At 35.2% G+C, this 10,407-nt stretch overlaps 6 protein-coding genes across 6 annotated transcripts; 5 read left to right on the top strand and 1 right to left on the bottom strand.

The window, feature by feature from the left end:
* The first annotated feature begins 112 nt into the window (after positions 1-112).
* LOC136408750 (uncharacterized) lies at positions 113-903 on the top strand. Its single transcript, XM_066389894.1, has 2 exons — positions 113-118; positions 178-903. Exons 1-2 carry the CDS (start codon positions 113-115, stop codon positions 886-888), a joined length of 717 nt encoding a protein of 238 aa, XP_066245991.1. The 3' UTR covers positions 889-903.
* Positions 904-1,742: 839 nt separating this feature from the next.
* On the top strand, positions 1,743-2,108 carry LOC136408749 (small ribosomal subunit protein mS37). The gene has a single exon (XM_066389893.1). The coding sequence runs from the start codon at positions 1,743-1,745 to the stop codon at positions 2,106-2,108; it is 366 nt and encodes a 121-aa protein (XP_066245990.1).
* A 99-nt stretch (positions 2,109-2,207) lies between these two features.
* LOC136408203 (uncharacterized) lies at positions 2,208-3,173 on the bottom strand. The gene is made up of 3 exons (XM_066389067.1): positions 2,921-3,173; positions 2,525-2,653; positions 2,208-2,469 (listed from the first exon to the last, which is right to left on the bottom strand). The coding sequence occupies exons 1-3, from the start codon at positions 3,059-3,061 to the stop codon at positions 2,419-2,421; spliced, it is 321 nt and encodes a 106-aa protein (XP_066245164.1). The 5' UTR covers positions 3,062-3,173; the 3' UTR covers positions 2,208-2,418.
* Positions 3,174-4,218: 1,045 nt separating this feature from the next.
* Sec10 (Exocyst complex component Sec10) lies at positions 4,219-7,531 on the top strand. Its single transcript, XM_066389066.1, has 16 exons — positions 4,219-4,383; positions 4,448-4,575; positions 4,629-4,746; positions 4,799-4,996; positions 5,048-5,112; positions 5,168-5,351; positions 5,460-5,677; positions 5,728-5,838; positions 5,897-5,992; positions 6,050-6,209; positions 6,265-6,500; positions 6,553-6,639; positions 6,822-6,927; positions 6,984-7,140; positions 7,194-7,351; positions 7,400-7,531. Exons 1-16 carry the CDS (start codon positions 4,351-4,353, stop codon positions 7,484-7,486), a joined length of 2,142 nt encoding a protein of 713 aa, XP_066245163.1. The 5' UTR covers positions 4,219-4,350; the 3' UTR covers positions 7,487-7,531.
* Positions 7,532-7,748: 217 nt separating this feature from the next.
* On the top strand, positions 7,749-9,290 carry LOC136408654 (BRCA1-associated RING domain protein 1-like). The gene has a single exon (XM_066389765.1). It carries the CDS (start codon positions 7,798-7,800, stop codon positions 9,196-9,198), a length of 1,401 nt encoding a protein of 466 aa, XP_066245862.1. The 5' UTR covers positions 7,749-7,797; the 3' UTR covers positions 9,199-9,290.
* Positions 9,291-9,350: 60 nt separating this feature from the next.
* Positions 9,351-10,270, top strand: GstT3 (Glutathione S transferase T3). The gene is made up of 3 exons (XM_066389768.1): positions 9,351-9,657; positions 9,710-9,878; positions 9,937-10,270. The coding sequence occupies exons 1-3, from the start codon at positions 9,395-9,397 to the stop codon at positions 10,189-10,191; spliced, it is 687 nt and encodes a 228-aa protein (XP_066245865.1). The 5' UTR covers positions 9,351-9,394; the 3' UTR covers positions 10,192-10,270.
* The last annotated feature ends 137 nt before the right edge of the window (positions 10,271-10,407 follow it).

Raw genomic sequence — 10,407 nt, 5'->3', positions numbered from 1 at the left:
ATAACGGCACTATCACGCTCGTAGTGGTCGCATAATATACCTGTTTACCAGGGTACAGCACATTTGTGTGTTAAATTTCGCGAGTTGCAAACGTGCACCAAGAACGGACAACATGATGGTAAGTACGAAACAATACTACTAGAAGCTGTAAAAAAAACGTTAAATTTTCCTAATTAGATCAATAAAATTGTGACGGTTGTGATCTTCACCACTATCACAAATTGTTGTATCAACGCAAAATCCCTATCGAATGCAGACTCAAATTCATCCACACCATGCCCGGAAGAACTGGCAAAAAAGCAAGACAAGGACCAAAGATCTAGGAGTGAATTTGAGGAGGCTGTTCCCAATAAATCAGCCAAAAACCTCATAGATGATGGAGTTCCTAACTCTGAGGAAATCACCACTATCAATAGACCCACGAAAATCCTAATTTCTTTATCAGACAACGGCCAGAAAGATGAAACTACTACTTTGTGCCCTAAGGAATTAGCCAAAGTTAAAAGACGAACAGAAAAAGAGAGACGTAAAAGACAGTCGTCCTACTACCCATCCCAAGACCACAATCAATCTCCCGAAGCGATTAGCCCCAAATCGATGAACCAACCGAGAAGCCCCCAAAACTATCATCAGCTGCAAAGGCATTACCCCGCTAAAAATCAGTACCAAAACTACAAGCAGCCAGTGAAGGGATATCAGAACCCGAGCGTGTATGTGAGGTACCCAAGCAATGGCAACTTCAAGGGCAACTACTATAAAGTCCAGAGGAGAGGTGGCGGTAACGCTGGCAACAGGAGGCAGTATCAAGCGAGGCCTACCAGTACTACTATAAAATCCACCAGGGCTACTATTAAGAAGAAGTTTAGGCCGTCCCCAGTTTTTGTTTAAACACGCTAAAGCATTTAATAGATGTATAGCTATTTATTTTATTATTTAGGGTTTATAAGGTTTATAGGAATTATTGTATTGTGTGGTAAAATTAGGGTTTCTGCCATGAAAGGATGGGAAATAATCCAACAGGCACCTTCCCTAAGGGTTATATTGTTGAATGTAAAAATTCTACTCACCACTCAACTTTTTAAAAGGTTCACAGCCATTAATTATTAATTTATCTATTACACTCACAGAAAAGATTGAGAAATTTTAATTAAAATGATTTTTTTAACTCAATTTCAGTTATTCGCGCCTCTATTCTATTGACTTCACTTTTGACATTTTACCCTTTAACGATTTGGTCGAAATGAATTGAGAAAACACATTATACAACAGATACTCACATGACTATCATGTATTTTCTATTCACTATGGTCACGTGATAGAATTGATTATCGAGGAATTCAAATAGCATTTGATATCTGACACGCCATTGCCAAATATATAATTTTTCTTGGAAAAATATAAATTCTAGATTTCATAGTCATTCATTTCCGATTAATAATAAATAATTATAAAACGAAACCACCAAGAAGCTTTATATTAATTTTAGAAGAAACAGCACATACTTTGGGAAATAAGTTTTATTAAACATCATTACATTAAACGTTTGCTGAAAATTTCTCATAAATAGACCGGAAATACTCATTGCCAAACGTGACAGCACTGCGAATTTTACTATATGACATAACCTCACACAATTAAATCTGATACTCGTTAACCCTCAAAGCAGATAACAACCTCAAGTATTCAAATTGAAAAGTAATTGATAAAAACAATTAAAAAAAAACCTTTCTTCTCAATTTACCATGAGGCTCTTCCCTCCATTATCTGTAAAGCGTTATCATGCCCGTCCCAAACCAAAAGAACCTGTTGCCCTCAAAGCCATCATACCCATAAGCTTAAAAGAAAGAGTATCTGGCAAAGGGGGTAAAGTCTCAGACGTGTGCTGCCTGTATGAAATGTCTGTGTTGTTCTCCTGCCTCACAAATAATGATTACCAGCAGACTCCGTGCAGCAAAGAAATCCAATCTTTTCAAAAGTGCTACAAAGTGTATACAACTGAAAAAGCCCAAAAGTTTGATAGGGAGTTGAAGGGACTGTTGACGCCAGGGGAAAAAAATTTGACATCAATGCAGCTCAATACTTTATTGAAACGCTATCCAAGTGCTTAATCAGTAGGAGAGCAGTAGTTTATTATGTTTTGCTATTGTTGTAAATAGATTTGTTGTAATAATTATATGGGTTTTCTTACTGGAAATGAAACAACATAATAAAAAGTGAAATAACATTTTCTAGTTCAGCTAAATGATGATACAGCGCTTAAAAACTAAGTAATATGCATAAACTTAATTGAACATTGTTTTGAACTTAATGTAAAAATCACAGTTTTGAATAACCAAAATGAACTGCTACATACATTTTAATATAAAAGGTAGGTATTTACAAAACATCTGCATCTGAAAAATAGGTACATCTTGATTTTCAGTATTCGTTACTATGCATAGGGCATTCAATAGGACAGTTTCCATTTGTCTGCAAGAAAGTTCACTTTATCAAGAATTAATTAATCTTATATAAGGCAACTCACATGGTAACGCTCATGAGCCTTATACAACATATCAGAATGGCGAATTCTCATTAGAAGACGGTACTGCAAATCCAATTTTTCTATGCATGATTCACACACTGTTTTGGGTAAATCATCGTACTTCTCCAGCTAAAAAAAAAGAAGTTAGATAAAAAAGGCTGAAGAGTAATGTGTTCTATAGCTCAGAGAGAAATTATCCTTTTTTAATTTTTGGGAATAAAGCTTATCACACTAGTATGGCTTGTTGCCCTTGCTGTAGAATTACACAATATTCGGTTATTGTCGCTATAGAATAGTATGCAATACCATCACAACTCTCTACTGGTATGACACATTATTCCCAAAAATTTTTTAAATAATTTCAAAGCTAGTTTATTGAATGAGGTCAGTACTTACGCTGATAGGCAACAATTTAATTTTGTGCAATAAATTGAGTTTTTTGGCCCTAGCTGAGTATAAATGTATCACAACTGTCTTGATCTTGGAACACAGACGGCAGACAAAACCGACCATTTTCGCCTCGCCTATGCTGCCCATTTTAGTATGTTTTGATCTAATATATCCTAAATGAACGTAGAGAAACGGAAATTTTTTCTGAAAAATTTAGCTTTTTTAATTTTCCACGTGCGACATTTTTATTAAAACGAAGAAAAACAACAATCACACAATAACAAGTAGAAACATGACTAACGAACTCGCAGTAAATTGGGGAGCTGTCAAAAAAGAACTGGTAGGGGGAACTAACATGAAGTAGTGTTGCCAAACTGCTCTTAGATATGACACAAACCATCTCAAAATTATAAAAACAGATGTGGAAAGTTTTGCAAATGAAGGACAATAAAACTTTGTATCACGGTATGATACAGAATGGTTTTTTGGTAATATGAATCGTCCTGTTCCCGTTTATTGTATAATAATATAAAAATAATAGTGCCATTTCTTGCACTATTATGCACCTAAGAACAAGCCTGGTGTGAATCTAGCGTACACCTTCAGCGGCTGATGTTCCCGAACGTTTTCGAATTTAGCCAACTGATATGCAGTATTGCCAAGTTATTTAATAGATAGTATATAGAGAGCGATCATTAAAAAACCTCAAATACATATTAGATTTACTATCCTTAGTCTGTATCGTACATGTATATATATTATCTATATTACATTCTGTAGATCTATATTTGTATTAATATCATGCTACCACACATTCTAGTAAGGGAGGCGCTATCGAATATGTTAATAAATTGTCTTTTAATTCTTAATGACCCATTTTATTTCATGTAAAATGATTAAAACAAGTTGTTGATTTAGTTTATTAATAAATAACAAATTCGGTTTTCTGTTCTACGGCATATTTGAGAACCTAAGGACATATCAGTCAACGTGGCAACGTCACGCACTAGTTATCTTAATTCGATAGTGTTCGGAAATATCGAATGCAGAACACGATTATTACTTCATATCAACAAATGAGTATAGAATCAGAAAAAGGAATGGGATTTTTGAAGTTGTAGTTGTACACTTAATTTTGTTTATCACGTGACCTATCTTACTGAAGAATTAATTATAATCACGTGAGATAAAATTTTCCTATGCAAGAAAAAGGGGAAAACGAAAATATAATTACTACGTAAGATCTTACAAAATAGGTGATTACCTAATGGGAAAAACGTCATACTGTCAAATATCTACATAGTTTGAGGTTAAAAACGATAAATATAAACAATTAATAATAAATACTCAGAAAATTGTTTTTTTAGTAACGTAATTACTCTTAAAACATACAATTCCGTTCTCCATCACCTACATACTCATCTATTGCTTCCAAAATGATGCAACAATACATGAAGGAATTAGAGCAGGCAAGTGCCAATATTTCCCAAACTAATCATCATAATTAAAAACCCCATTTGACTGGTTTTCCAGGAGCCTTTTGACGCTGAAGAATTCGTCGAGCGTCTGGCGTGGAGGACCATTGCCGAAACCAAGTCTGACAGCGATGAAGGAGACCTAAATCCTGGTCTATTGCATGACTCCTTTGTCCAAGCAATCAAGTAAGTTTTTGTCATGTGAAATCCTCTAAGAATAGTTTTATTTCATATTACAGAGACTTGACGTTACTTGAGGAGCGTCAACAGAAAAAGAGTGAAAGGCTGGAAGCAGTGGTGCGGGAAGATGAAGCAATGTTCTTCCAAGAGATTTATACTCTGTTAGAGCAAAATAAAGTAACCAAACTATGCTGAAAAATATTTTTTGGGTAATACTGATGGGTTTTAGCTATCAATGGACACTTTCCAAGAACTGGATGGCAAAATCAACCATGTGGCCACTAAAGTATTGCATTTGGGAGATCAGCTTGATAGTGTAAATGGGCCCAGGGTTCGGGTGGTAGAGGCCCAAAAGCTGATGAGCCATTTAAGCGAATTTCTCTCAAATGGCCCTTTAACTAGCTCAATTTTCAATGATCCTTATAGGGTAAAAATATTAATTTCATCCTGAACTGCAACTGGAGTTTGGAGGTTTTAGATTGATGAGGCTGCTGATGTTATTCAGAAGCTGTTTTTGATTTCCCAAGATCTGCCCTCTCCAAAGTATAGATCTTTTATATAATACCATTTTTGGTTTATTGATAAAATGGTTTATTAGGTTTGATAGTGTGAAGAGGAAAATTGAAAGAACTTATTCAGATATTGAGAAGGCATTAATAGAGGATTTTGTCAGAGCTATGAGTAAGGAAGACTTAATTCGAATGAAGGCAATAGCAAATATTATGTCACAGTTTAAGGGATACTCACAGTGTGTTGATGCATACATTGACCAGAGTCAAATGGTATTAAATAAACAATGTGCATTTTGAATCCTTTTTTATCATTTGCAAACTAATCAGCAGTTGTCAAAATTTTGCTTCTCTTTAATAGTTCACTTACAATGATTTTAGGGTTGTTTGTTGAGTAAAGATGTATTTGCCCATTTGGGCCCTTTATGTAAGCACAACTATGAAATCATAAAGGATGTGTTTAACAACCCTGAGCAAGTAATGGCTAAGTTTGTGCTAAACTTGTATCAGCTTAAATTGGCTGATTATGTGCAGCAGCGACTCGGCTCTAAAATTGGCAGTTATGAGTATTTGCAAATTTTGTATGAGATGTACTCTAAGTAAGTGTTTTTACATAAATTTGTCAAACATTGATGAATTTCCTTTTTAGAACTAATCAATTTTCCAATGAGTTAAGCATGTATAACATGGGCAATGACCAGAATTACCTAAGTAAGCTGACTACAAAGCTTTTTAGCCAATATATCAGTGACTACATTCAGTGAGTTTTTAGTATTTATAATTGACCTTAAAAGTAACTTTACAGTTTCTCTAAATAGGATTGAATTAAAGTGTTTAAAAGAACGTTGCACAGGCAACTTGCAAAAGTACTATGACAGTAAGAATCATCAGAAGAAAACTATTCAAAGTGGAGGGTAAGCTTCTATTCTGTTTAATTAAAAGGTGTAATGAAAGAATATGAATTCCAATAGCTTTCAAGATCTGCGGAGAGATCTGCAAGCAGTAATAGGTACTAGAGCAAATATCAATATAGCTCAGATAGAAAATTATGGAGGAGAGACTTTTTTATCTGAGGAGCTGGCAATAATGATACTGCAAGACACCAAAAATGCCTTATTGAGGTGCCAGCTGGTAATTCTTTGAACAAGAGCCTTTACATCATTTTAAACAACATTCAATATTGTAGCTTTCAAAGTCAGAAGAGAGGGCAGTGAATGCCTCCAAGATCCTCAACACCCTTGTAAACAGTCTATTATCAGAGCATGTAGATTATGCAGTAGAGCTGGGGCTGCAAGCTATCCCAGTGGTTGAAGGTGCCAAAAGCCCTCCAGTACTCTATTTTTTTACTATAGTCCATCAGTGCAATAATATCACTCATTTAGTGGAAAAACAGTTTATAGATTTGGTAATTCCGCTGGTCATGTAAGCTTTTGAGCTTTGAAATTACCTCATTGGTAGGAGATTATTGTTTTAGAAACACCTCATTCTATAGTGAGTGCTTGCAAAAGAAGAAATTTGTGCTTGAGGATATTGAGCGTAAAGTCAACTTAGGTTTAGATAGGTATTTTTGCTCATATAATAATGTGAATTGTCGCTGCAATATGACCGTTGATAACTATATGTTCTATTCAGACCCATTACTGAATGTTATAATGAAGCAAAGACAATAGAAAAAGTCGGTCATTTTGTTGCCCTTCATGGGCACATTTACCAATACAACATAAATTATCGTTTTTTTTTCAGATGCTTGAATGCTTTTACCGTCTGGGTAAAGCTGTATTTGCAAGTGGAACAAAGAAAAGCCGATTTTAAGCCTGAATCTGATGACTTTGACACAGTTTCTTCTCCAGTAATTAACTTGCATTTATTTAATATTATTGCATCAAAAAGTAATAATTATTCCAGGCCTGTAAGACTGTGTGCCAATACATTAGCAGCGTAATAAAACAAATACAAGGCAATTTGGACGGTAATAATGTGACCGCGGTTCTTGAGGAGCTGGGAGTGAGGCTGCATAGAACGATTTACGATCACATGCTACAATTTCAATACAATACTGCAGGTTTATTCCTATAATTTTGAGCTTATTCCAGTTGAGTTTAATTATGGTTTTAGGGGCGATGGTGGCAATATGCGACTTGAACGAATACAGGTCGTGTACGAAACAATTAGGGGCTTTGGTAACAGAGTTGTTTGAGACTTTGCATGCTTTGTGCAATTTGTTATTAGTAAAGCCTGAGAATTTACATCAAGTTTGTTCCGAGGACTCTTTGGTGAGTTTTGGTTTGGGTTTGGTAGGTGATTAATTGTTAGCATTTTAGGTGAATTTGGATAGGGCTATTCTGCATAATTTCATACAGTTGAGAAGCGACTTTAAGGCCCAGAAGCCCACTATTTTTAAGGCATAAATTGTTATAAATTTCAAATAAAGTTTAAAAATATTAGAGCATCTACAGCACCATCTGCTAGCAAACACATGAATCCTTCGATGGCAGATTCTCTGTAAGGCTATCTATCTCTTTCGCTTTATTGGAATTGTTTAACAAAACAAGGACAGAATCTAATTTTAGCGTTTAAGATCAAATATAATAAGCCCTGTCTTGGCGCCATTTTTAAAATGCGGTTTCAAATGTTTTTAGGTTAGGATTATGCACCACCAAACTTTTATTCCTTTGCCTTTCATGTACAATTACTTAAAATTTATCCCTAAATCTTTGAGATGAACACACGTGCTGTAATTCTAAACCATCTGAATCAACTGGAAAACAGCTTAAAATGCCCAATATGTAACGACAAGTGTGTGGAACCTCTCCGCATCAAAATCTGTGGGCATTACTTTTGTGCCCAATGTTTGCAATCTCAAAAAAAAGACCACAATTGCCCTAAATGCAACGAGTTTTATGAATCGTGTCATGTCGACTATAACAATATTGCCATTGAGTGTGAAAAACAATTAAAAGAACTGCGACAACTGCTGGAAAGCCAAGAAAACTATCACAACACAATGACTTACAACCATAATCAATACCAGGTAATCTTCATATCGGCTTGTCAGAAAACCAATGCCAAAGGCGAGACTTCATTGCATTTGGCCTGCAAACGCAAAAATTTAGAACAAGTTAGAGAACTAGTTGAATGTCCTGATGATATAAATGCAAGAGATTATGCAGGTTGGGCCCCTTTGCATGAAGCTATATACACAGAAAACCTTGAGATAATAGAATACCTGCTTAAACAGCATTGTTTAGTTAATATTCCTGCCCTTTATTTTGAAACCCCTTTACATCAAGCAGTTTCTCTAAACAACATTGAGATTGTAAAGCTGCTTTTGAAGTATGGTGCTGACGTGACCTTAAAAGATTATTCAGGGAAGACACCTATCGAGAACACCACAGATGAAAACATAAAGGAACTACTTAGGCTGTCAAGTGACTCTGCAAAGACACCAAAGTTGTTCAATGTATTTTTGCCTTTTAAGGTGTCTGTGTATTGTCATAGCATTGATGAGCATGCAAAACAGAAGCTAAAAAATTGTAAAGATATCCAAATCCAAGACAAAACAGACAATAAAAAACCACCAGATTATCTGATTATTAAGAAAACACACAAATTGTCTTTTAAAATACTGCAAGCCATGTTGGAGGGCATACAATTCTTGACTCAAGACAGAGTAGATGAATTCATTACTGGCAATCGCTACATTAATATTCCCGAAGAAACGTTCGTAAACAACACAGAGCTGAACAGAGGAATTAGGAAAGCTTGTATGAGTGCTCTATTAAAACTTCCCCAGTTGTTTGAGGGCTTAAATTTCTACATAGAAGACCACACAAGTCCTGTAGAGGTATACAACTTAAAAGTCGACAAAGAATATCTTAAAAAACTGGTAAAATGTGGGAAAGGTAAAGTGCTCTGTAGGCCTCCAGCCACCAGGACCTGTGAAGCAAACACTACACACCCTTTTTTTGCCCCAAAGGAGGCTTCCACTTTCAATTGCTGCAATTACATCATCTACAATGAGAACCATCCTCCAAATTTGCTGTACAAGATGCCTGAACTGCAGCATAGGAGCTCCAAGTGGTTGATTGATTGTGTGATTGGATATGAGATATCTGATTGAGGATTTTTGCTTTTGGACTTGTTTATTATTTTGGTTTTATGTATACATACTTACATATACATAACCTATAGTTTAAGAAATATGTTGTTTGACCTTTGATCCTCTCATTAATGCAACTAAGTACTGGGACTATTTTTAATAGTTATTCGTGTTCAGTTTTCCTGCAATTTTGATATAACGTTTTCTATAACTAATAATGACCATTTTAAAATATTATTATGATTTGTTGTCTCAGCCCTCAAGAACTGTGTATATGTTCCTGAAATTAAATAAGATACCTTTTCAAGACTGTCTTGTTGCACTTCGTAAGAATGAGCAGTCTTCGAAAGAATTCAAGGAACAATTAAATAGATTCCAAAAGGTTCCTTTTATCCATCATGGAGATTTTAAACTGGCCGAAAGCACTGCTATTGTTAGTTATTTAGCTAGGGAGTACCGGGAGCTTGTATCAGACCATTGGTAAGTGCTAAAATAACTGCTTTTAAATTCAATCTTAAAGATTGCTAGTTAGGTACCCCAAAAACAGTAAATCACAGGCAAAACTGGAGGAGTATCTGGCCTGGCATCACATTAACACCCGACTTCCTTGCACCACATACACCCTTTATAAATGGATGACTCCGATAATGACTGGAAACCCTCCAAATGAAAAAGTTTTAGCTCAATATGAAGGCAATTTGGTATATATTCCAGACATTGAATTGAAAATACGTTTTCAAACCCAACTGAATTTTTAAGGTAAAAGGCCTAGATCAGATTAAGGAGCTGTGGCTCTCACAAGGACCTTATTTTCTTGGGGATCAAATATCTGTAGCAGATATATTTGCAGCTTGTGAAATTGAACAACTTAAAGTGGTGAATTATGATGCTTTTAAAGGACGACCCGAGTTGAAAGCTTGGCTGGAACGTGTGAGAGATCTTTGTAATCCAGTTTATGATGAGGCTCATGCTGTAATCAATAAAATTGCGGCTAAAAGCAAGGCAAAACTGTAGCTGCTAATGCAGGAATAAAGCTGGTTTAGGGTTATTTTGTAAACATTCTAATAAGAAGAATTATTGTTACAGTACCATTTTTTATTATTTCATTAAAAAGTTTGATAAGCGTTTTCCCTATTAAATGGTTTTATGCTTTTATGTATTTTTAAATTTGGAGCCGTTTTCATGTGAAGAGTCGAAATCTTATTGGTTATATTAACGCCATGTTAGCCT

This window comes from Euwallacea similis, chromosome 4, assembly GCF_039881205.1.
Source record: "Euwallacea similis isolate ESF13 chromosome 4, ESF131.1, whole genome shotgun sequence".
NCBI lineage: Eukaryota > Metazoa > Arthropoda > Insecta > Coleoptera > Curculionidae > Euwallacea > Euwallacea similis.
Note: the sequence above shows the minus strand (reverse complement) of the source record. Positions and strands in the feature narration are given on the sequence as shown.

What these genes read in the sequence shown, in the direction of transcription:
- LOC136408749 (XM_066389893.1), top strand. Translation starts at nt 1,743, where the DNA reads ATGAGGCTCTTCCCTCCATTATCTGTAAAGCGTTATCATGCCCGTCCC.
- LOC136408203 (XM_066389067.1), bottom strand. Translation starts at nt 3,061, where the DNA reads ATGGGCAGCATAGGCGAGGCGAAAATGGTCGGTTTTGTCTGCCGTCTG. An exon ending in TTAAATTGTTGCCTATCAGC is followed by an intron (nt 2,654 to 2,920) that starts GTAAGTACTGAC and finishes CTTTTTTTTTAG; the next exon opens with CTGGAGAAGTACGATGATTT. An exon ending in AGGCTCATGAGCGTTACCAT is followed by an intron (nt 2,470 to 2,524) that starts GTGAGTTGCCTT and finishes ACTTTCTTGCAG; the next exon opens with ACAAATGGAAACTGTCCTAT.
- Sec10 (XM_066389066.1), top strand. Translation starts at nt 4,351, where the DNA reads ATGATGCAACAATACATGAAGGAATTAGAGCAG. An exon ending in AAAACTATTCAAAGTGGAGG is followed by an intron (nt 5,993 to 6,049) that starts GTAAGCTTCTAT and finishes GAATTCCAATAG; the next exon opens with CTTTCAAGATCTGCGGAGAG. An exon ending in CCTTATTGAGGTGCCAGCTG is followed by an intron (nt 6,210 to 6,264) that starts GTAATTCTTTGA and finishes TCAATATTGTAG; the next exon opens with CTTTCAAAGTCAGAAGAGAG.
- LOC136408654 (XM_066389765.1), top strand. Translation starts at nt 7,798, where the DNA reads ATGAACACACGTGCTGTAATTCTAAACCATCTGAATCAACTGGAAAAC.
- GstT3 (XM_066389768.1), top strand. Translation starts at nt 9,395, where the DNA reads ATGACCATTTTAAAATATTATTATGATTTGTTGTCTCAGCCCTCAAGA. An exon ending in GAGCTTGTATCAGACCATTG is followed by an intron (nt 9,658 to 9,709) that starts GTAAGTGCTAAA and finishes ATTGCTAGTTAG; the next exon opens with GTACCCCAAAAACAGTAAAT. An exon ending in CTCAATATGAAGGCAATTTG is followed by an intron (nt 9,879 to 9,936) that starts GTATATATTCCA and finishes TGAATTTTTAAG; the next exon opens with GTAAAAGGCCTAGATCAGAT.